General features: G+C 47.7%; 3 protein-coding genes across 3 annotated transcripts; 1 reads left to right on the top strand and 2 right to left on the bottom strand.

Moving 5' to 3' along the window:
- Positions 1-380: 380 nt before the first annotated feature.
- On the bottom strand, positions 381-5,307 carry LOC136476691 (YTH domain-containing protein ECT2-like). The gene is made up of 7 exons (XM_066474622.1): positions 5,211-5,307; positions 4,061-4,201; positions 3,892-3,965; positions 3,304-3,798; positions 2,048-2,512; positions 1,754-1,966; positions 381-1,577 (listed from the first exon to the last, which is right to left on the bottom strand). The coding sequence occupies exons 2-7, from the start codon at positions 4,146-4,148 to the stop codon at positions 720-722; spliced, it is 2,193 nt and encodes a 730-aa protein (XP_066330719.1). The 5' UTR covers positions 4,149-4,201; positions 5,211-5,307; the 3' UTR covers positions 381-719.
- Positions 5,308-12,378: 7,071 nt separating this feature from the next.
- LOC136472599 (protein DMP3-like) lies at positions 12,379-13,572 on the bottom strand. Its single transcript, XM_066470299.1, has one exon. The coding sequence runs from the start codon at positions 13,569-13,571 to the stop codon at positions 12,552-12,554; it is 1,020 nt and encodes a 339-aa protein (XP_066326396.1). The 5' UTR covers position 13,572; the 3' UTR covers positions 12,379-12,551.
- Positions 13,573-20,147: 6,575 nt separating this feature from the next.
- Positions 20,148-21,042, top strand: LOC136472598 (uncharacterized). Its single transcript, XM_066470298.1, has one exon. It carries the CDS (start codon positions 20,246-20,248, stop codon positions 20,978-20,980), a length of 735 nt encoding a protein of 244 aa, XP_066326395.1. The 5' UTR covers positions 20,148-20,245; the 3' UTR covers positions 20,981-21,042.
- Positions 21,043-25,688: the final 4,646 nt, after the last annotated feature.

The following is a 25,688-nucleotide window of genomic DNA, read 5'->3' as shown; positions in this document are numbered from 1 at the left end:
TCACCTCCGTGAAAATGCACGCCGGTGGCCGGCTGGCCGGCCTTCAAGTGGCCCAACAGATGAGATGCAGAGAGGACGACCGACTCATTCCTGCTCGTTTGGACCGACATGTCCAAAATCTGGAAAGGTAACTGTCATGGCCAGCATCCTTGTAGTCAAAACCACACTACTCCAATCAATCTGCGCAAAAATCCGATCCTACTTTCAACAATGCTTTCTAGCAAGTCACAGAGTTTAATAACATTACAAAGAAAAATAAGCCACCTTATATGATCACATCACATATACAACAAACTATCAAGCATTGACGGATCTGATTTCCGGGCAACGCCCATAAGATCCTGGCACAAGGACAAGGAAAACAAGCAGGGAAGATCGCAAGCAAGAAATCACAGTCCAGGTTTACTAATCTCCTCTTTTTTTTCTTTCTTAATAATGTCATTAAAACGAACACATCTTAGTCTCTCTTCTTTCTTTTCCACAAAAGAAGCCACCACCACCAGAATGCTGCCTGCAAAACTAGCTTTTTCACCCAACGAAACTAGAGCCTAACTATTCATCTTTTTTTTTTTCCTTTTTTGATGACATAGAAGCTAGGAACCACCAACCAGGACAGGCATTCTACCAAAAGAAAGGAAAATAGAAGCCTTGGGCACCAAAGATCATAACCCAGAAGGTCAAAAAATTGTGAAGCCAAAAACAAAAGCTCCTGCTGGCCACTAGACGTCACAACTGTCAACCCGGACCGGCATCGAACCAATTGTCACCACACCAACTGTGTTAGTCTTACGGTCAGCCTCCACTGCCTTGGAACCGATTTTGAGGGAACCAAGTTTGGCAGCGACCCTCTGCTCCTCGCCACCCTCTGGAACAGCACTCGCAGAGCCACTGACTCCATTTAGCCGCTTCTCCACACCAACTGTGTTAGTCTTACGGTCAGACTCCACTGCCTTGGAACTGATTTTGAGATAACCAAGTTTGGCAGTGACCCTCTGCTCCTCGCCACCCTCTGGAACTGCGCTTGCAGAGCCACTAACTCCATTTAGCTGCTTTTCAGGTGCTTTCAGTGAGCCCTGGGCAGCACCGCTGTCTGCATGCTGCTTTGGATTTTCGACCTTCTTCCAGTACTGCTGTTTCCCCTCCGCACCTGCCTTCAAGCTTGAAGCTGGTGGATGGTTAGTTACAGCTTTCGCTGCATCCTCTTGGCTCTGATTGCCACTGCAATGACTTTCCTGTACTCCATTCTCTTTCTCAGCCTCATTGGCCTGGTTTTCAGAGACGCACGGTTCCTGAGGTTTGATCACCTTAGCATCATGCGGTTTCTCGGCCACATTTTGTATCTCAGATGTTTTGTCTACCAGCACGCTGCTGGATTTTGTCTGCTGAGTGTCAGAAGCATCTTTTGTACGCTGTGCGACAGGTACAAAATCTGGAGCATTGTAACTCAGCTTGCACCTTCTGTGTGTCTTCTTTTGCGCCTCTTCTGCCTCATATCTCATAAAATCATCAAACAGGAAGAACCTCGCTTTGATGTTTTTGAAGATCTCGATCATAGATATTCCAGGGAGGTATGGTATCTGCAAATGAGACATTGCGACAGATCATGACACGAGGTCTCCACATTCATATGAGAGCAAAGTTATTACGGCAGCTGACTACGGAAATGCTCAAGAGAAATAAACTACTTACTGAAATCAAACAATTTAACAGTACTGAAACAAATTCAACGCAAAACAGGGCATGGCACACTTACTTCCTGTGTATCTCTGCTGTGTGTCACAGGCTTGTTTTCATTATTCTGCAGTGTGATATGCTGCAAAGAACAATTTTGTATATCTTTAACGATGTGCCATCTCACAGGAAAGCATCCGGTCCATTTATCCTGACACCAGAAGTCCATGTCCTTGTGAAAATCAACAGGTCCAACCATCTCAGCCATGCCACAGAAGTGCCCACTACCATTGACCTGATAAACATAATAAAAGAAGTCAATTGTTGAACTTCAAGCACGATAAATGTTATGGATATTCAATAAATCAATACTCACAGAGAAGAACAAGAAAACTGGACATTTAGTAGAATGCCTCCTTGATATCCTGTCAGCATCCCTGAATGCACTATCTAGCTTGCTGTTTCCATTGGAGGAACTTGACCATACACCATACTTTATCGATTTGTGCACATCTGCCTCACCAATTGACTTGATAACAAAGAACTTTGCATACGTATAGTCAATTCGGAGATCATCTCTGTTGTACTGGTCGGTTCTTATAATGATTGTCCCATCCGGATTACCGACAGGGAGCCTTGATGTGTAAGATTTCACAACTATGGCAGAGCTCTGATTGCTTGGTTTCTCAGAATCAACTACGCTTTGCACTTTTTGGCCAGTACCATTTAGATGACCACTTGACTTTGAAGATGGCTGGAATTTCTCAGCAGCAGCCCACTTCTGAAGATCAGATCCAGCAGCACATCCAAGGCAATTGTTTCCAGACAAATGTGCTGATACCTGTCATAAACAAGACACGTCAGTTGGGGACCGATGACACACAGCTTACTACAAGTAAAGCAATAAAAAATCAGTACAATATTTATATACCATGCATCGGCTCACCACTATAGAAGCAAACTACAGTTTGCTAAAGAACGCCCCCCCCCCCCCCCCCCCCCCCAACTCAATTAAGACCCACAGTACAGCATAGAAATAGGAAAACCTGTCACAAGGGCAACTTGACTACCCTTTGGGTTTAGGTAAAACAAGACCAACACCCCCCCCCCCCCCCCCCCCCCTCTCCAAAAAAAAAAAAACATAATCATGTCCAAAACATTGATGGATGGAATATGTGTTTATAATTTCAGAGTTCATTCTAAAAGTAATCCCAAAAACAAAAAGGTAATGCCCCTTATAAGTTACTGAAAGTTAACTTCTGAACGACTTCCAAAACTTAGGTTCCTTGCTAAAGGTGTTTTAATGAACTACGGCAGTACCCCACCCGAAGCAATCCTGGAAAAAACTTCAGCATGAAGACCAGACATCGAGTGGTGTGATACATTGAGTGAATGAAGTTACCTAATAAACATTCTACTAAAAAGTTAACTTTGATTACAATGGTGTGAACATGTTCATGAGGGATCAGATTATCATGTGGAGGTGGCATAATACAGGTCCTACCCGAAAAGGCGAATCTTACAGTGGTTCAGGAAAGTTAATAATTCCTTCTATAGATAAGAATTAATAACAAATACACTGTAACTTGACAAAAGAAAGGCCGATCAGTAATGACTTATAAATTTGCCTACCTGAGAAGCATGAGGGAGTTTAGCAGGCACCATGCATCTATCCGGCAACTCTTGCTTCTGTGGAACCGAATTGTGCAGTTGAACCTTTGGTGGTTTTGCATGGTCCTGGAACTGCTTTGAAGGTACAATAGTAGACTGTACAGGTGGATGCATAACAATGTCGCTTTTTGTGGTGACGGGAGCAATTAAAGGAAATGCTGCATTTGCAGATGTTGCAGCATAACCTGGTATGCCAGGAAGAAATGCAACATTGGGGGAGTGAAGAGGTGTGGTTGCGCTTCCCGGGACATTATCTTGTGCATAAGGAAGAACAGCTGGAATGTAATAGGCTGTCGGGGCTATTTGGCATGTGGAGTTAGCAGGGTCAGCAACATACTCCTGAGGCATAAATGAGCCATCGGGTACGAAAGAAGGATCAGAAGGGTAAGGACTGTAGGTAGGATGCATGGATCCATTGTCTGGGGCTGCGTAGTATAAGCATTGCATGCCTTCAGCCTGCAAACAACCCGAAAGGAATGAACATATTAAAACACATGACTGTAAAGGGCCCCAATTAAGTATCAAGTCTTTTATATTGTATATACTAACCGGATAGTAAATATCTTGGCCATCATATCCTAAAGAGCTCGGGTGGTTATACCATTCCATCGGTGATCCAACTTCTGCATTTGACAAATTGGTTACCATCAGATGAAATACTGAAAGGAGGGAAGCACCAAGGACAGGCATAATACAAAGATAGGACATTTCCTTTTACCTGCATAACCATATTGGTAGGGATTTGCAGTAGCAGGAACAAATACATTTTGTCCATACATTACTTCAGGAGTCATTCCCATCTCCATGCAATTCACACTTTTGAACAAGCACCTTGCTCTACTCCAATGTTCAGAGTGAGCTGGAATTAAAAGTGATAGGGCTGTTATTGACAATTTAAATATTCCATTCCATGCAAAAATAGATAAATACAAATGAAGGTCTGATCACTTAAAATGTAGCACGGTGTGCTGCATCACATCATTGTGCATAACCATTTTGCGTCAATGCTCAACGAGCAATGGGAAGAGGCACGCATACAATGAATAGCAGACTGGTATAGAAAGATGCGGCACAAAAGAATAAGTAAAACATATGTAGTAGGTTATATATGGAAGTCACCGGAAACAGACATCATCACCAAGTTTGCTGTAGATAAAATAATAGACCAAACAGCCAGATGTCTGCTTTTTTACCAAAGCTATATATTTCCATATGCGATACCAATTTCATGGTCAACTAAAAAACCCTTATTCTTGCATTATTATATGTATGACACGTCTAAGTTTGGAAGGATATAGGTACAGGTTGAACCTTTGGCTGTTTGCAATTTTAGGGTGGGCCTAAGGGACGGTGGCCAAATCATCTCTCCATGCAGATCTCCAATAGCATACAAAACTTCGTGGATGTAACGACTAATTGTTCCCACATATCTTAGTACTATAAAACTTAGACCACTTGTTTGTTTTGAATGATTCACAAGGTTCAGATTTCGAACACTTCAACTAGTAGCAATTTCAGAACAACAGCAAGCATACATGGGACAAGAGTCTGAATCTTGGAGGGTAGCAAGCAGCTTATATGTATTCATTCATTCATCAAAAAAAGAAAGACAACAGGCATGTTTACTTGATTGCAAGAATATCAAGGCAAGAGTCTCCGTCTAGAAATGATAAATTGTTTCTAATGCTACAATACATGCCTTTCTACATATACTAGATATATACTTCTCAGTGTATCCCTTATTCCCTTTCTTTTGATTTCGTTCAAGATTGAAGTAAACAACAAAAGGACAGAATTTGCAGCTCAGAACTAATCCCAACCTAGAGCATAGCATATAGCATAGACAGATACAGAAGAAGCTAGGTTACCTTGCTGCCCTGGATGGAGGAGCCTCCGATCCTTAGCTTTGCTGGTGATACAGAGGAAGGCCTGAATCCGATCCTTTGCTTTGCTGGTGATACAGAGGAAGGCCTGAAAACGAGAAAGGAGAGGTCAGGCGAGGAGGATCTGGGCGGCCGTCGGGGAAAACAAACAAAGCAGCGGCAAGGCGGCGTAGATCCGGCCATTAGATTCAAACCGCATCCGCCGATTGACTGGCGCGCGACCAAAATCGATGGCGGATCCGGTCGGAGAAGGATCCGGTGCGGTGCGTGTAGACTCACCCGAGACGGAACGGAGGGAGGGAGGTCGCCGGAGGGGAACGATTCCTTGGCCCGAGGGGGTGGGGAGGACGAGATCCCGGAGGCGAGGCGAGGCGAGGCGAAGGCGAGGGGAGGCGCGTGGGTTGTGGTTTGACGGATGGAGGCGCCGTGCGCGAGGAGCTAGGTCGGTTCGCTTCCAAAAGATCGGTCGGGCCAGGCTGCGGTGCTACTTGGATTTGGGCTGCGGCTTATCAGGCAGGTCCAACCTGGGCTGGACCCAGCTGGCAGTGGCCATCCACACAAAAAAAAAAACTGGCAGTGTAGTGGCCAAGTATTTTGCTTGCTTCTACGACAAGTTTCCGTGAATGCTTTTTCTTTCCCTTTTTGAAGATGAAGAAAAAAGAAATGTATGCCCTTTTCCCTGCCGGTTATAGTGAAAAGCTACGAATGTTTAGGAATGGTGAGGGAGCCACTGACGTGTGGGCCATCCTATGTAGGGCCCATAGTGTAGTGGCACGCCCCGTGGCGTCCTTCGTTGAGACTGGCTGCGATTGGTAGTGCTTGTTGCACCAACGCTGTGGCTGCAGCAACACCAGCACCACTCACCAAGCATTTTCGAAATCAAGCAACCACAGCTGTAGTGGGCTAGGTTATGCTTTTTAGATGGGCAGGTCATTTTATATACGCCTCTAAATAGACTAGTCTAGTTGAGAAATTAAGAGTATTACAATTTAATATGAGCTGCTCTACTACGATGGACTTTTCAAAAATCTATGATTATAGGTGTGTGTACTAAACCCCAAAACCACGCATGCAAGCTCGCATGATATGACTTTTCGCCTATTAACAAACTTGCAATTAGAAAAACTGGCGTATGCTTATACTTTTCACCACTTGGGATGAGGTCCCTCATGTGTTTAGAGAGGTTTGGTGTCCGACGATTTGGTGTGATCGATGAGTAATGGAAATTATTTCCAGTTTCAAAAAAATATAAATAGTAAAAAAATCCAACAGATTTAGGGTTTTAGGTACATGGTGCCATCTCTAGGTGTAGTACTGGGCAATGAGAAACTGGCATACTCCATTTGTCTCAAAATAAATATACATCTCGTACCTTGAGAAGTCGAATGATCTCAAGTTTGACTAGATTTGTAGAAAAAGTAGTATTAACATTTGTATCTCTAAGTGTTTGTTTGGATCCATTAGCTCAAAATAGTTAGAGCAACCCCAACAACTCGTTCTTGTTTTTTAGGCTATTTTAAAATTTGTATAACAAAAAGTAGAGTCCAACAGATATGCTATCTAGTTTTGTAAAATAGAAAGTTGGCTATCCCTTTATTTTAGGTAGCCATATAAAACCAACCATGAGTGCTAGCTATATGAAGATAAGAAATAGCAAGGCTCTTGCATACCTCTTCTTTTTTTAGAAGTTTTCTATTTTACAAAATGGCTAACTATGAAATTTGGCTAGTAATTTTAGCCAAACTGTTGGAGTTGCTCTATGCTAGCTAATAGGCCGCAACTATTATTAGTTGTTATTAGCTACTTTGGTTCAACTAGTAACATAGTTGTTATTGTTAGTTGAGTATAAAGCTAACAATTAGGTAGACCTGTTTGATCCAAATAACTAATTATTATTACTAGCTAATTAATTCTCCTTAGATCCAAATAGGATTAGTATGAAAATATATATTGTGATTAACCTAACGATGATTATTTGATATCATAAATTTTAGTATTTTTTTATAGGTTTGGTCAAACTTAAATTTGTTTGCATTTATTTGGGACGGAGGAAGTGCCGTGCAGTGCGTCCCTCCAGCAAAAAAAATCAAAGAGTTTTGGTTTTTCTTTTTTTTTTTAGAATCAAGAGTTTTGGTTTTGCTGAAAATTATAGGGAATCTTTCAGTCATCTTAACGGTCCACATGAATGTCAACACGGGCCACATTTCACAGTCGATCTGCCCAGTTCACCCCGCTATTAAGAAACGACACGTAGGAGTAGAAAAGCAGCCCAGCCCAAATAACACGAATTATTTTCTCAAATACGTCTACTAAACGATTGGCGCCACGAAACTTTTCACCTTCTCAACAGAATCACTGCTAAATAATACGAATGTTTTGAGTTCTCAAAGAGAAATAGTTAGAACTGGTTCTTATTTTTGTACTAGCAAAGAGAAAACGACATGGCACGTTTAAAAGGGAACTTTAATATGCTGATAATGCGATAGTGACTTTGCCACGACACGATTTCACCCACGACGTTGTTGAGGGCTTCTCCAACGCAACAGCGTGGAGTACTGCCCCACAGGCGTGGGGCCACGTCCGCTTTGGTTGTCCATGTCACCGTGAAGTGTAGCTCCACAACGCGTCAGAGTCTCCTGCATCCATCTGACAAAAGTTGGAGGCAGCAGGTAGAAGCGCGTTGTGATGCTGCTGGATGGTGTCTTTGCTCTGTAAAGCGTCAGAAAATACTGAAGAAAAGTAGGAGACGTCAGTGTACTGGGCCCTAGTACTGGCAGCAGGTGGATTAGGCTTGTGGTAGTTTGCATTGAGGGATTGGGAGTCCAGGACCTTCCGTGCCTAGGTGTATTCATGCTTTTTGTTCAAGCTAACACACTTGTTAGGCCCTGTTCGGCTTGCTGAATCTTGGCTGAAACTGGCTGAAAAACATTGTTCCGACTGAATTGTTGTGAGAGAAAAATACTGTTTCGACTAAAAAAACAAGCCGAACAAACCAAATATGGGGTAATCCGAACGGGCCTTAGCCGGCGTTGGGAGTGACCTAATGGCAATTGGCCGTTTAAAAAGGCGTATGATGCTATCTCATTTATCTGTTTCTTTCTAAGCCAGATGCCACCTTACATTACCAGAGAGTAAAGGGGAATCAATTAGTCAATAAATTCAATGACACGACCGCATCATTAGTTCATTATTACACATAATAAGACGATACTGGAACAAGCTATAGGATCATGGCACTTTAATTTAAAAACCAGCTCAAACCATCTGGAATCTCTATCCGACGAAATCAGGGCCAAGCTCGAGCAAGAGATTGGGCCACGTCGCTGCATTTTCCTGGCCGTCCGATTCACATGCCAAACTATGGTCCAGCCGTCCAATCCGGTTCTCTGACCCCAAAACCTCTAGAACCATCCAGCGCGTCGGCTTGTTCGCTCGAGGGGAGAGGGCGGCTGCGCGGGCGGCGGGCCACCGGCCACCGGCTCCTGCGGCTGCGGGGCTCCCTGCGAGGCACCGCGTCACGCGTATGCCCCAGCGAGCCGGGTGCGGTCAAGCGGCGAAGCAGCCACTAGCGCTGCTCGAGGCCCCGGAGGTCACCGCCGCCACTTCATCCCCCTTTCCAGGATCGTCGTGCCCTGAGATCTTCGCGTGGAGGGACAGCCCCGGAGCAGGCCGCGGCCATCATCAGCACCGTTCGACACAACGATGGTTACTGTCAACGCTGCTCCCTCCCCTCCTCCTCCGGGATGGTCGCACCCCCAGTTGCCCACTGCGGTCCACCTCAAGAGCAACGTCGTCGATGCCTCCTGTAACCCTCTCTCATCGCTGCAGGCCCTACGGGGCTGTGTCGACCAAGAAGCTTTCAGGTAATGCCGTAATGGACCTGACTTGCTCGAAGCTATTTGTATTCAGGTAATGGCACACCGTGGCAATCAGCAAAGAGAAATTAGGGACGATCACTGAAATGCATATCCTGTTTATTGGCTATATGTTGGTTATGTGGCATTTTCTGATTTAGAAAGTCTATGCACCTAATCTGTTTCACTCCAACATTTGGGAGTGTTAAAGCTTTGTATCCCTGTATAGGTATCACTGGATCAGGCACAAAACAGCTCGGTGATGATCTCATTGATCAGGTGCTTTTCCATTTCAGTGATCGTCCCTAATTTCTGTTCACCAGGACTAGCTTTTCCTGTGTTCCTGTGTTCACCAGGACTAGCTTTTCCATACACTGATCAGATACTCTGTTCACCAATACTGTATAGTACTAGCTTTAATGAGCATATGGAAATCCTTGATTATACCATCTAAATCAATTCAGAGGATGTTGTTATACATTTGTGAAGAAAAGGAAGCAAACTAAGCAAAAGGACACATGCCCAGAAAAATAAAGAAAAAATGCCTTCATGCTGTATTTATTATATTTTCATCCTCTTAGCAGCCATCCCAGGGGACGCCAGCTAGAGCCTACTTTGAACGACTTAACATTAGTCCCGTTCGCTTCGCTGAAAAAACAAGCCGAAACATTGTTCCGATTAATTTGTTGTGAGAGAAAAACATTGTTCCGGCTGAAAAAAAAATAAGCTGAAAAGTACGGATTATCTGGTACAAGTAGCTATGAACACTCAGTTCCACTACTTTTTCAAAATGCATAGGACTATATGAATTTCTATTCCTATTACAAGGAATGCAACTACCAAATGCACATCTGTGTATCATGGGGATTACCAAAGAGTATTAGCACGTTCGCTTGCTCGTATATGATCGTGGATTATAAGCTGGAACAGTATTTTCCTCTCACACCAAACCAGCCAGCAGTAAATAATCCACGATCGTTTACGACGAAACGATAAGACTGTATGCTGTTGTGTTCTCCATGGAAACTTTTATTCACACCAAATATTCTTTTTCTATAATATTAGTTTCAGTATAGTCCATGCTCTGCAGGTCGCAACCCTTATGTTCGTCAATCACAACGTAAACTAAATGTGGCTTCTTGCATTTTGAATATGTGATTCTAAAATTTTGGTTATCATGTACATAATCTGTAACTGAGAACATGTGTTTCTAAAATTTGCCATGCCACAACCTAAAATCCTGAACTTTCATTTCTGCAATTTAGCATTATGCAAGACCTAGACCACATCTCAATATAGAGAAGTACATGATATATGTTGGAAAGTACCCGACGATGCAGAACCAATGTTTGAAGATCATCTAAGTTGAGCCTTTTGGGGACCCGATGCCCCAGTTGTTCCAAGTAAGACACTATTCCAAAACATCAAATCCATCCACAAACAAAGGACTTGCCAGCTGGTTGCTCCAACGATGCCGCGCCTTGTTTTCTGGTGAATTTCTACGAAAACGTACTCAGACTGACTCCAACGAAGGACCCAAATACGATACCCATTTCGCTGTTATAGGTCGTCTACAGTAAAAAAAACGTCACGACCTACATGTCTCCGCTCCAACAGACAGGTAGACCCAAATCCACGCGGCCGCGCCCAGGAGCGCCGCCCCGAGCACCCCGTCCAACCCCGCGGCCGCGCGGGCCGTCCTCGACGCCGGCAGATCTCGCGCCCAGGAGCGCGGCGCGGGGACGGGGCCTCCTCCCCCGGCCGAGCTCACGCCCGCGCCCGGATCCGGCCCCCCTCCCTCTCCTTCTTCCCCGACGGAGCTCGCGCCCGACGGAGCTCGCGTCCGGCGGAGCTCGCGCCCGCGCGCGGCGGAGCTCGCGTCCGCGCCCGGATCCGGCCCCCCTCCCTCTCCTTCTTCTTCCCCGACGGAGCTCGCGCCCGACGTCGCGTCCGGCGTTCCGGCGAGCGCTGGGCGAGCGCCAGCGAGCACCTCCGCCCCCACGCGACGCTGCTCATCACCGGCGGCAGGGGAGCGGGTCCAGATCCGGCAAGGCAGCCAAGGCGGGCGGCTCCTCTCCGCACCGGCGGCGCGCATCCTCCTGCGGCGGCGGACATGGCGACGGTGCTGCAGCGCGCCTCTCTCATCTCGCGCCTGCGAGCGGGCAAGGCACCCGGCCATGGTGGCCCTCCCCAGATCCGGGTCGGCGGTGGGGGCGCGGCGCGGATCTGGGACGGCGATGCGGAGCCCCCCTCGATGCTGGCCGCGGCGAGGCGGAGCTGCCGCGAGGCCGCCGTGTTGAGCTCCGGTCGTCCCCTTCCTCGTGGTGCTCGTGGTGGTGGGCCTGGCGGAGACGCAAAGACGCGGAGGGAGGACGCTTTTTTGCCTTCCGCGTAGCCTCCGACGCAAAATGCGTGCTGTGTTTGCCTACTCCGTTGGAGCTTGTTTTTCGCGGTCAAAACACTGTGCGCGACGCAATTTTGGGGATGGGTCGCGTTATTGGAAACAGTCTCAAGGCGACCAAAAAGGGTAGGGCAGACTTTTTTGAGCAGAGAAGATCGATAACATTTTTCCTACAAAAATGAACCACCGCGGGACTCGTTACGAGTTACGACTAACTAGCAGGGTTAGCCTTTTACGCTACAGTTTATAAATCCACTGCAACATCACTTAAAAGCAAATTGCGAAGACTTGCGCACTCTTGTCAAACATACAGGCTGTCACAAGATCCTTTCCTTGAAACAAGGCCAACTATTCATGGATTTACAATTACAACACGCAACGCAGTAGTGCATTTCACGCAGCCGAGAAGCTCTCTCGAGAATTCGGCTGTCCTGTTCATGAACCACCACTTGTTTCCGCCCCCCCCCCCCCCCCCCCCCCCCTGCCGCGACGACCAACAGCAGTCAGCGCGAAATATTCAGAACGGCAAGGCATCCATCGAGTTTAATTTAGGGCGCGCTTAGTTGGCAAAAATTTTTGGTTTTGGCTATTGTAGCACTTTCGTTTGTGTTTGGTAATTAGTGTCTAATTATAGATTAATTAGGTTCGAAAGTTTCGTCTCGCGATTTCTCACCCAACTGTACAATTAGTTTTGTTTTTCGTCTACATTTAGTACTCCATGTATGTACCGCAAGATTCGATGTGACACTTTGAGGTGAAAATTTTTAGAATCTAAACAGGGCCTCAGCAGACATTGCGGTGCATCCGATCCATGCACACTTTTTTGAGCAACGAAGGCTCTGCACTTTCAACTTTGGATGGAATATAATAATTTTGACATCAAGTCTTCAAAATCAAATCAAATTAAATAAATGTATATATATAGTAGTGGTGATAATGATGAACAATTAATCAGCAGTTGAGTGTGTGTGTGGTATGAGTATATATATGATGACTCCCTCTCTTTTTTCCCTCTCAACCCAAATAGGAGTATTATATACAGTATACATACAATAGTAATAAAGAAATTAATTAAGACGAGGCGGCGGCGGCGGCGGCGCCGTTGGCAACCACGGGGTATCCGATGCCGTGGCGTCTGGTGGGCAAGGCGACGAAGAGGAGGCTACAGAGCACGCCGACACCAAGCGGCAGGACGTCGATGAGCTCCTGGGTCTCCCTGCCTGGAGCGGGGCCCCACAGGCACGCGACGACGTCCCTGTCCCTGGCGGCGACGACCCCGAACACGGCGGCGGACAGCGCGGCGTGCACGAAGTCGAGGAACGCGAGCCTGTAGTTCTTGGTCGGAAGTGGCGGCGCGTCGGGCGGGTAGTCGATGAGCCAGAGGCCGGTGCGGGTGGCGACGCCGTAGTAGACGCGGCCGTCGTGCGGGGACTTGAGGGAGTCGGTGAAGCAGGCCAGCGCGCTGGCGACGGCGAGGATGGCGAGGAGCGCCCGGGTGAGGAGGGATGTCGTCGCGTCGCACGCGCCGTGGTTCGTGAAGGTTGGCGCGAGGAGGTTGAAGGCGAGAAGCGTGCCGGTGGGGAGGAGGTTGGCTAGGTTCGCTGTCGAGGCTAGCGCCTGGGACAGCGCCGACGTTTGAGGAGGAGGAGGCCGGGAGCCGGAGGAGTCTTGGTTCGGGAGGAGGCTTTGGTCGGCTTGGTCTTGGAGCTGTGGTGGCTGCTGCTGCTGACCGGGCGCGGCGGCGGCGGCTGGCCTCTGCCGGACCGAGGCGGAGGAGGAAGAAGAGGCCATATCGATCAGGGGGCTTGGACGACCTTGGTTGTTGAAGATGGATGGATCACGACGATGGATGGATGGATGGTCAGTTAGAGACGAAGAAAATGGAGAATTGGGACGTGCTGTGGCGTGTGTGCATGTAAGTAAGTAGCTTGTATTTGTAAGGAAGCGACCGAGCAATAACATAAAGAAAGAATATGCATGATTCATGGATGGATGAGATGAGCAAGGTGGTGGTTGTGGAATGCGTGAAGCAAAGGAATAATAGGCGTCTTCCGAGCGCGTGGCGGGAGATTGCTGTGCCGCTTCGTCCATTCCGTGTGTGTGGTGTCGCTGTGAGGGAGGGATGAGAGGGAAGGCATGGCGGTTTGGCCACGCGTCAGGCACCGCACCGACCGACCCATCTCGTACTCGGTACTCCTACCAACCAGGTCATCGCCAGCCAAACCAGTTTTCTCTTTGCCATCGGCACGGTATTCATTAAGCACGAGGAGAGTTTTATAAATTAAAGTTGAGACGATAATTTATGATTACCGAGTTAAACACTGACAGAGATCACACAGTTATGATTTACAAAAGAAAATACTTAGCGACCAAGAGAAGGATCAAGCATAGGGACCAAACCCAGCAGGCCCTGAGCTTAGCGGCTAAAGAGCGTCGTGCTCGAAGCCAGTGAGATTTAGCTCCATGGCAACCGGATTGAAGTCTGGAAGAGCGCCTGAAGGGCCTCTTGTTTGGAGGGCGACAACGGCACAACGAAGAAGGCCTTGATACTGTCCAAAGCCACAGGGTTCGGACCCTGCGGCATATCTGTGATCCCCAGCTTTTGCTTGAGCATATTTTGTGCTTGGACAGTCGGGTTGGAGGCCTTGGTCTTAGCAGCCAGCCTCCCACTTCGACGCACCGACATCACCATTGAAGGTGTCCTGGACCTTTTCAGCCTCGGCTTGCTGAGCAACGGGGTCTCAAGCGGGATGCATAGCCGCGCCTCCAATTGTGCCAACAGGGACTCGACCATCGATACGGGTGGCGCCGCGTTGTTGATGCCCGGATGGCCAACCCGCGTTGGCGTAGAAGCGGCCGCCTGATCCGCAACGCCATGCTGTCCCACCCGAGGTGGCGTGACTTGCGACATCTCCAGCTCAGGCGACAACGGGGGCAAATCCGTCGTTAGGGAGGAGCAACGTGCTGGGTCAGTCGATGACCCACAACTGGGCCTCAATAGCTCAAGCTCCATAGCTTCCGAATCCGATACAGACGTTCGTGGCCACTTCCTACTTAGGGGGGAGCAACGTGCGGTCAAGTCAGGCGATCCATAAAGCTGCGCCCGAAGGAGCGACCCTCCTGCTGGTACCCCCACACCCGAAGGCTCCCCCAAGATGACCAACTGCGGGTCGATCTGGCTGGGGGCGATCGAGGCTACCAGCTCTTCGAGCATCGGGTCATCCGTGGCGTCGCGAACAGGTAGCACGTCGTGAGGCCAAACAAACAGTGTCAACGGATCAGCCCAAGGAAGGCACGTCCCGCTGGCTGGCACGACGAGGTCGGGCGCAGCGTCGGTGGAGGGGGCATTGGTGCCTTCCTGTGGCCGTCTTTGGTACCTCGTGCGTCAGCGCCGATGGCCTCGGCCGACAAGCGTACCGGCCGACAAGCGTACCCATCAGGATCCGGCGAGGAGGCCCTTCGGTAGGGGCCAAGCCGCCTGTGCACAGGAGCCCTCTGCCCTGAGACCGCAGTGACGCCTTCACCGGGCGGGGCGATACGAGTCCCCAAATGCTGGCGCACAGGGATGCGTCTACGGGAAGACGACTTGCCATCCCGGCGGCGTTGGGGATGTGGCCGAACTCGACTGCGACGACACCGACGCTTGGCTGCTCCAGACTCAGCTGTCCGGGATAGCGAAGGTCCGACAATGGACTACACGCGCTGCGACCGAACAACCGTTGCAGCAGCAGTAGACACCAGAGCAGGGCCGGTAGCGGCCATGGCGGATAGGCGGCGGGCGTCAGCCATGAAGGCACCACGACGTGGAGGAGGCCACGCATCCATGGTTGCCTGCATCTCGCCCTTCCCCTTCCATAGAGGGTCGAAGAAAGGGGAGGTGCAGCCATCGGACGCCTCGTCACCAGAAGAGTCCGTGGATGAGGCATCGAACTGGACATGTTGAGCTATGCCCGGGGACGAAGCACCCCCCGAGCTCGGGGCGGAACCAGGCGTCGAAGGCTCTGCTAGCAGTGGCCGCCGGCTGCCCTCCGAAAGGGAAGCGCCATCCCCACCACAGCCTTGGAGGGAAAAGACCTATCAAACGGTAGATCAGCTTGAGGTATGAGTGGATCTGTAGTTGGATGAGGAATTTCAGTGAGATTAAGGGAGGAATTTGAAGGATTTAGTGGATTTTTTGGAGGGAGCGGACGAGCAGCAGAGGGGAGCGGGTGGGGCTCCAACGGCTCCATTCCCACTCATGCTCCTAGAATCTGCGACTTTACTCATTCATGCTACTTCAACTACTGCTCCATCTGCTCAATACATACGATGCTGACTCAAAATGGAAATGGTGTTGCTTGTTCCTAACAGCAAACGACGTCTGCTAGATAAACCTCTGCTCCGCGCCCGCTCTTTTTTTGTTACTGTATCCACATCCGTCTCTTCCGTTGGGCCGGTTAGATAAGGAAATGAGAAGGAGACGAAAGACCTGCCTCGCTCTGCTCTGCATACGGTGACCCTGCCCGCTCCTGCTCCATCGACCGCCCCATTGCTCTTGCTCTGCGGCCCGCTCCACCGCACCGCCCCGCTACTTCTGATCTCTACGGCCCACTTCGCCTAACGGCGCGGGCACCGCCGCGTCCATGCATGGCGACCGCTCCCTCGGCCGCCAGCTAGCCATTGTGGTTGCTATGCAAGGAGAAGCGTCGGGCCCTAGTGTAGAATCCCTCTGGCATCACCTCCTGCTACAGCTGCGGCGCCCCGATGTAGACAACGGTGGAGGCCGCACTGAGATACAATGTATGTTGTAAGTGTACATTTCAAATGTTTCAGATGTTTTAGAGGTATGTTGTAAGTGTTTCATAAGAATGTTGCAAAAGTAGATCGGGATGTTGCACATGTTGCAATGGGCTATACATGTATGTTTGAAGTGTATGTTCCAAATGTTTCATTCGTTTCAGACGTATATTGCAAGTATGTGTTATTTGGATGTTGCAAAACTAGATTGTGATTTTGCATATATATGCAAGTGTTTTTATACGTATGTTGTAAGTGTTTCATCTTGATGTTTGCATATGTTTGCAATGGCTACACACGTGTTTTTAAGTTTTTTCTAGTGTTTTGCAAGTGTTTCGGATATATCTTGTAAGTGTTTCAACTGTTTGGTACGTAGTGTTTTATCTAGATGTTGCAAAAGTCGATCGGGTGTTGCATATGTTGCAATGCGCGTGAGAAGCAGAGGGGGCATGATCAGTCCATGCACGCGGTCTGGCAACGCGAGCGTCGTCCGGGCGATGCGGGCCCCGCGTGGATGCGCGAAATGCAGGCTTGAACGGGTGCGTGTTGGCCCGAGCGTGAGAAACGGGAGTGCAGCGCGGGCGTCCGGACGCTAGCACTGCCTAAAAAAAAGTATTTGCAAACTCTACGAGCTAGTTAGTGCCAATGTTCATTCATGAGCTAATTCACGAGTGGTACTATCCAGCGGCGGATCCACAGGGGGGGGCTGGGGGGGCTCCAGCCCCCCCTAATTTCTTGATTTCAAGCCTAATTACTGTAGCAAAAGCTTGATTTCACCATTAAATCTTCATGCAAATCAACATCTCCATTGTTTTAGCCCCCCTTATCCCGCATCGTGCATCCGTCACTGGTACTATCTATATACGGTTTGTCGTAGGTACGTTAATTATCCGTGAACACCGTACGTATGTACCTGTTTTTTTCAATAATAGAAGAACATCCGCTGGTTTCATCTGAGAAACCAGACCAAAGTTAATACAACACATAAATGCTTAAAACAAAAAGTCTCATATGCTAAAAAAAACTTAGTTTGTAATATCCTAAACACATAAGGCCACCCAACGTGCGACAAGTGAAGACGATGCGTTCTTTCCCGTCATCGTAGCGCTGGAGTTGAGTCCAATTACGAAGCCAAATAAATTCCTCATAGTAAGACTTGCACAAAGTTTTTAGGTTCACAATTGTAAAAAAACTATTCCGTTTCTTGTCAACCAAATACACCAACAGAAGGCTTCTACCCCTGTTCCTAAAAATAATCTATTTTCTTTTTCTTCCCTGTTTACATGAACTTCCAAAAAGATTCGCAATACTGAGAGATGGAACAATACCAAAAACAACAAATAAGCCCCGCCAAAGAGCCTTCCCAAAAAACAAGGAGTTGAATTATTTCATGGCTACTACAGAAACTACAAAGTTTGCTCCCTCGCCAATTTCTCTTTGCAAGATTATCTTTAGTTAGTATCACACCTCTTTTGAGGAACCACATAAAAACTTTAATTTTCAAAGGTAATTTAACCCGCCAAATTTCTATAAGAAGTTGGTGCTTGTATTAGTTAATAACGTGTACATAGAGCTAATTGAGTAGGAACCGTTCTTGTTCAAAGCCCAAGTAGCCATGTCTCTACCTGATTGTAAACTGACATTCACAATACATGGTGCTACTAAGTCATTCCATTCTAACAATTTGATCCCTATTACTGCCCTTTTAAAAGAGACATTTAGGGAAACACTATTTATTAGAACTTCTGAACTTGTTGCCTCTTTTCTTGCGAACAATGTTATAGAAATTCGGATATTGTTGCTGTAAAGAAAGATTTCCGAACAAAGATACCTTCCCAGAATTAGATTTCAGAACCATCTCTTAATTTAAATTTTACTAGCCTTATGAACTAGTAGGCCTTTATCGACATTAAACTCGTTCAAAAATGTGAATCCACGGCTTTCTTACAAACTTGGGTTAATGTCTTATTTTTTAAATATTTATTTCGCAGAAGCTCCCGCCATACTCCCTCTTCATACCCGTGGCCGACTACCTAATAAAGCGTTACTACAAAATACTTATTTTTGTTTAGATAATGGATAAAATTCTAGTTCAGACATGCATCAGACCAAACTAATTATTTTATTATTAAAAAAATGTGTTCATAAGCTTGATGATAAAATAAAGCAATCTGATTTTTTATATGCATATATCAAAGAATAAGAGGAAGTCAGCAGCTATTAGTCCTAGTAGAGGTACTTTTCACGCATGACTTGTGGAAGCTAGCTAGTAGGCACGTATAAACCCGTCCAATAAAGTTTGGTGCAAATGGTAGGGCGAAGTCCAAACTCTAGCGATATGATAGTAGCTAGTGTCCAAGAGATGGAATAATGTAAGGCCCTCAAAATATGCATCGACATTATTGTGTTGGCGTGTTCAGGCATGCAGCTGGCAGGCGGCTACAATTAGCACACGCCTACTTCGCTAATCCGCTGCTGAGTCTGACCAGCATTGCGGTTAACTGAAATCTGGTACGGTTGGACCCCCACGGCATGCCAACTCTTTTGGTTTCTGCTACCTACCTTCTGCTTCATGAGTCAACGCCCACCAGAACCACCGAGCTAGAGATGCCCCAGCTGTGTTGACGACCAGAAGATGATAGAAATCTCGTCAAGTCGATCAGGTGTTCAATAATAACCAACTATATAACTAACCTAATTTAATTTGTGTCAAGGACCTAGATAGCTAGATGATCGTATATATATTCTTGTCATGCTGTGGCCAGCAGACAGCAAGGTACTAGCTATATCTTATTCTAAATATAAATGCATTTCTGGTTTGGCATAAGTCTTAAACAGCTAAAGTGACCAAGTTTCACAACAACAAATAAACATCTTCCATATATCGCAAAGCATATATATGCCAGTCAGTAGTGTATAATCAAAATTTACCCCCTATGATTGTACGCTCCCTTCTCTGCTTTCTACATTAGAAATGACATTAAAACCCACGCTCCAAACTTCTATATACTAGTTAAATAATAACCAACAATATATACTAACCAACTAAAGCTAGGTTTGGCAGAAGATGATCGAAATCTCGTCATGTTGATCAGGTGTTAAATAATCACCAACTATATATACTAACCTAATTTGATTTGTGTCAAGGACCTAGCTAGGTATGATCGTACATATATTCTTGTCATGCTGTGGCCACCGGACATCAAGGTACTAGTTAAATAATAACCAACTACAGCATATATATTTTTGGTTTGGCGTAAGTCAAACAGCTAAAGCGACCAAGTTTACATACAAACACACAAACATATACGTAATAAGATAAATGTTTAACAATATTCTTTGGCAAGCGTCGATCACTATAATATAAGTTTGTTTATACTAGGCAATCATGCTTTTTCAATTCACAGCTTATTAGACTAACAGCTAGCTGTAATAATAAGATCCCATCCTTGAGATACAATTTTCACAATAATAAATTTCTTCCATATATCTCAAAGCATATATGTCAGTTAGTAGTGTATAATTCAAAATTTACCCCCTATGATTGTACGCTCTCTTCTCTGCTTTCTATATTAGAAATGACATTAAACCCACGCTCCAAACTTCTAATACTAGATCAAATTGAAAGCGAAACAAAAAAAAAAAAAACATGGCGTCATCAACTCCCCTGTCTTTAATCCAGGCCATTCGTCGCTGATCCGACATCGTCAGAGCACGCAAATTGTGCTGCTAGATTTAGCGCGGGATCACCGGGCGGCGGGCGCTGCCGTCATTCCGTCCGTCCACAGCTCGGTGCAAGCTGCTACTGCTAGCATAGCATAAATCTCAGTCCTGGTTCTTGGATCTCCCACCCCACCTGACGATGACGACGACCAAGATGAAGTAGGCGGCGGCGTCATCTGCACACAAAGGCACGAAGGCAGGCGGTCCATAGATTCCCTCCCAGAAAACCGAGGCGCGCGCTCGCGCGCTCGCCAGCTCTCGCTTGTATGCGGAGCGCCATGGCTGTGCCGCCCCGCGCCACCACGCCGGAGCAGGAGCAAGAAGAAAACGGCGACGGCGAGGACGAGTTCACCTTCCCCACGCCGCCACCGCAGCTCCTGGGTGCCGGCGCTGGCGGCGGCGCGCGCGGCAGGGACTTCCTCCACCTGGCACCGCCGCCGTGCGCGGCGTCGGCGTCCTCGTCCCCGCCCGTGTGGCTGCTGTCGTCGTCGTCCCCGATCCGCCGCAGCTTCTCCGCGGCCGACTGCGCCGCGTCGCCGTGGCGCGACCGGGTCCTGCTCGCCCGCCGCCGCCTCAACGGCGGGTGCTCCCCCGCGCTCAGCGACTACGCCGCGGGCGCCGCCAGATTCTGCGACGAGGGCGAGGAGGAGGAGGAGAGGATGGACAGCCTGTGGGAGGACCTGAACGACGACGATGCGGCGGCCCGTGGCGAGGACCTGCTCTTCGGGCGGTCCCTCGACGTGTCACGCCGCCGGTCCGTGGCCGCCGCCACCGCCGCCGAGGGGGCGAGGAGGGTGGGCAAGGACAAGGACCAGCTCGGCGCCGGCGCCGGCGCCGGTGCGGTGCTCGGCGCGTCCAGGAGCTCCCGGCGGCGGCCCCCGGGGCTGGTGGCCATGATGCGCGCGCTCAGGAAGATGTTCGTGGCGCACAAGGGCAAGAGCCGCGTGCACAGGGACGAGCAGAGCACCGCCTCTGCCTATTCCTTCAGCAGGAAAGGATGAGCCATTGCAGGCTGCAGCAGCACTGATGGCAATGCATTTTTGGGTGCAGAAACGTTCCATTTCTTGGCTGGATTGTTCAGGCCATGCATGGTGATTATGCATCACCTACATTTCTGTTTTGGGATTTGATATATACTGTACTAATGTGCATCGTTGTGTATAGTACATAGTTGTGTGTCTTTGGTTACAAAAAAGAACATTCGTTCTAGTTAGAGTGTACTTTTTGTTTGCCTGAATTTTGGATCTGAGATGTATATACGAACTTGTGAGATTGTGTTTTTCAGTGAATAATTCTACTTAGCTGCATATTCATTTAATTTGACTGACTGTAACTGTAACCCACTAGTATCCTTTTCGAGAAAAAAACACAGCATGAGAAAGATAATGAGAAGATATAATTAGCTGCTTTGCACGACTGAAATTTGATATAGGTTCTACGATTAACCAGCTAGAATGGAACCTCCTGTGATTGCGATGCATACTGCCAATGTGCAGATTCTATATCCTTCTCTTGGATTAATTTCTTTGAGAGGACAACAAAATCTTTGCCACGAGTTTTATTTTAAGAGAAAATAAAAGGCGTGTTAGTCTAGTTTTTCTGAGTGGAAGCCGGAACACGGATTCAAAAACCGCACATTTTTTCAGTCAAAATTGAAGAAGAAAAATTAGGCACATGTCCACTACCTTGCTCATGGAAGTTGAATGATTGGGATAAGTGATCAGTGATGATGGATTATATAGTAGGTCAAAACTACTCATCCATGGGCAGCTTAGGTTGGACCGTGTGCACAATGGACAAAGTCGGTTAGGCAATGTAACTGACTGATTGACGACCTGTCAAAGTAGTTAGCCTGGCCCCAAACAAGCTTATCTCGTTCTTATATTCTTGTCAACTGTGGCGAGATAAACAAGCACCAATACAATTTGGTAGTAGTTCGCGCCAACTGATTGTTCACATCGTAATAGATACTTCCTCCGTCCTTAACACGGGCTGCAATATATCTCTGAAGTCTGAATGGAGCAAAGGGAAGAAGAACACTAGGATAGATAGAAAAGAGTAAAACACTATACTACAGAATTGATCTTAAGAGACGGGCAAAAGTGTTTAAGAGAGGCAGGCACCACTGCCGCCTCCGTTACTTCATCACTGTAAATCAAGAAAAACACAGTCTGTCTTCGTAAATTAAAAAAAAAACTTAAAAGCCCACTGCCCAGCCCGTCAAGCCCATTTGAGCCCATCGGAGCTGGAGCAGCCACCGCGCCGCTGCCAGCGCCGCCTCGTTCATGTTGTAGCCATTGCTCACATCGCTCGAAGCCAATGCCGTCTCCTCGCACGTGATGCTGTCAATGGTGTCTTTGTTGCGCGAGAGTGGATCCAGCGTTGGAGAAGCCATCCGCGACCGATGCGGTCGTAGTGCCCACGTGTCCCCGCCGCTGCAACCCCTAGACTTGGCCGTGGCGTCATGCTGTGATGCTGTCGCCGCCCCGACCTGCCGCTCCCCTTGCGTTGAATCGAGAGAGCCAAGGAATATTTAAATCGATGAAATCTAGAATTGGGAGACAAACGACTAGGTCTCACCTCTTGCGGATGGGTCACCGGTGAGGAGGGTGGATGTTGAGTATTTTAAACATAGGGTAGGTTAAACCTCTGCATTAGTACCATAACAGTCCGTTTCACCCCTAACTGATTCTCTAATCATGCAGGGGCTCGGTGGCTATACCCATTGGGTGCATTCATGCGCACCATCAGGCCCATTAACGAATGGCTGGATGGACCTTAGAAGGTCCACTTCGGAAGAAGGCCTTACCACCTGGGAAATGAGCTGAGGATAAGTCCTCACCCAGGTCACTCACACCTGGGGCCCAGATAGGCCAAGGTGGCTCCCGACCTTGGGAGGTGGCAACCGACCAAGGGCTATGACGAGCGCCTAGGCCTTGCTTGGGCTATGGTTTCCATCCAGAATCTGTCGGGCATCTAGAGCCTGACATGTGGACAAAGCCACAGGGTGCCAGGCCCTATTGGGGGTATGTTCCCTTGCTCACGTGAGGCCGTATCGGCCATTCCTAGCATAGGGTCATGCTCGCAGCGAGACGCAACACAACAAGAATCACGGTGCACCTGCTACGCGGACAAGTCTGGGCCCGCATGGGAGACTCAACCTGCATGCGACCAGACCCTTGACGTGCGACAAACACCACGAGAAGGCAAACCCAAGGAAGGTTCAATAGTAGCAGGCAAAACCTGAAGTCATGTCCAAGGTTGTAGCAGAGGATGTCAAAGGCAGTTGGAGGCTGTCTGCGACCACTATGGAATGAGGGATGGCGCCCGGTGCTGCCACCAACTGAAGATTAGGAACTGAAGCCCTAGAATCCCTTGAACCATGTAACTTGTACTGACCACCACCCTCCAACATATAAGGTTGTGTATGGACTCCAGCAGAGGGGATGAATCCCAGACCAAACAATCAGCCATAGGACGGAACCCATCGAAACCGATCAAACCCTAGTGTAGGGGACCGTGACGCCTAAGACGGGGGGGGGGGGTTGAATTAGGCAACTTAAAATTCTAACTCTAAATTATGGCCTCTTTTTCTAACCCTAACAAAACCTATGCAATAGATAAACTATCTAAATGTGCAACTACGATTTTGCTAGTGTGTTGCTATCTCTACCGCAAAAGGAGGAATACAATCAATATAAATACAGAAGCTAAAGAGCAAGGTAGAGATATGCAAACTTCCATCGACGACTCCGGTATTTTTACCTAGGTATCGAGAAGCGCGCAAGCTTCCCCCCTAGTCCTCGTTGGAGCCCCTCGCAAGGAATCCCTCGCAAGGGCCAAGCTCCCGGTCGGGTAACTCCGTGGATAGCCTCGGGCCTTCCCCACACGCAAGTGGGTCTCCGACGTGCCTTCCGACAAGCCTCTCCCGGATGCTCCCCGCCGTCTTCACTATCAAGCTTCCGGCCAAAATGCCGTAGGCCTTGTTCCCTCGGTACACGGTGGCGGCCACACCACAACTGCGATTGGTGTGATCTCGCAAGACTATAAGCCCCTCCGATGTACAACAATGGTGCGCGCAAGCACCGAGTGGTAAGAGGTATGCAAACCTCACTAAACACTAGGCCTAAACCTAGAGCAAGCGCATAAGCGGTGGTCTAATCAACCTAAGCACTTCGCAAAGCACCTACGCTAATCACCTAATGAATCACTAAGCACTATGTAAGTGGAGATCACTAAAATGGTGTATCAACACCCTTGATATGTTTTCTCAGCTCCACTCACTTCATTTGGCCGGTTGAGGGGTGTATTTATAAGCCCCACCGAGAAAGTAGCCGTTGGGGATGAAATCCTGCTTTTCTGCTACTGACTGGACGCTGATCACGTCCTGACTGGATGCGTCCGGTCGTCCCAACCGTTAGAGCCGCGATCAACTGATCGGACACTGCTAGCGTCCGGTCACTTGCCACCGGACGCTTTCGGTCTCAATTTCACCGCTCTAGAACCTTTCTGTACTCGATCGGACGCTGCTGTTCTGTGTCCGGTCGATTTGCCGCTAGCGTCCGGTCGCTGCTGCTGACGCCTGCTGTAGCCGAGCCTCTTGATCAGAGTGTCCGGTCACTTTCCGCCAGTGTCCGGTCACCTCTGTAAGCTCGTTTCTTTGCGATCTTGCGTATGGCTTGGTTTCTATCTTCGTGCTTGAACTTTGCTTGATATCTTAGGTCTTCTCTTGAGCTCCTAGGGTTTTGCTTAAGGTGTTGATCATCGGATCATCACGTCGCCTTCGTCCAAGTCACGTCTTGCACCCTATTGAACTATGAAACAATCACTTGCAAAATCATTAGTCCAATTTGGTTGTGTTGGTCATCAAACTCCAAAATCCAAAGTAAATGGGCCTAAGGTCCATTTTCCTTACAATCTCTCCCTTTTTGATGATTGATGATAACACAACCAAAGCAAGCAAATAATAGAATTTTGAAATTTGAAAACTACCTATTTGATAGGATGCATTGCAAGGGGCAAGTTTATATGATGCTAAAAGATACTACTTGTAAGACTAAAAGATACTACATAAAAACTTATCTTGCCCTTTCAAATGTCCCCATGTGGCATTATGGATTTAAGCCTTGCTTCCTACAAATTCTCCCCATTACATAGGCTAATCCATAATCCATTATCCTCTCTTTCTCGGACCATTACCACTTGTAGACCATTACCACTTGTAAATTATTATGATCTAGCTTTTGGTCCTACACATTAATGCTTGCTTTTGGTCCTCTAAATTCTCCCCCTTTGGAATCAAACACCGGAAAGGAAGACATTAGTAGCACAAGGGAGGGTCAAACTTAGTGATCCTTTGTATGTAGAGTGGAATAGGTCATAAAATTTGACTCTCACATTATATAGACTAAGCTCCCCCTAAATATATGCATACATATGGTAGAAGGCAAAGCATATGCATAATTGGTAAATTATTGCTCAAGGGAATTTAATCTATATAATGCATGGAGAAAGCATATAAATATCAAAATGAAATCAACATGATGATATCGGTTTAGAAATACCACATGTGGAAATCAATTTGATTTCTACCATTTGCAATTGGTGGTGGATATTTGAAGTATGATGCTTAACTCCGGGGACTCCATTTTCCTTGCAACGAGACTACTACACACATGATAAGCTTGAAAAGATATTAGTCTCAAAGCA

This window comes from Miscanthus floridulus, chromosome 8, assembly GCF_019320115.1.
Source record: "Miscanthus floridulus cultivar M001 chromosome 8, ASM1932011v1, whole genome shotgun sequence".
NCBI classification, from domain to species: Eukaryota; Viridiplantae; Streptophyta; class Magnoliopsida; order Poales; family Poaceae; genus Miscanthus; species Miscanthus floridulus.
The sequence above is the reverse complement of the archived record's forward strand: the minus strand, read 5'-3'. Positions and strand labels throughout refer to the sequence as shown.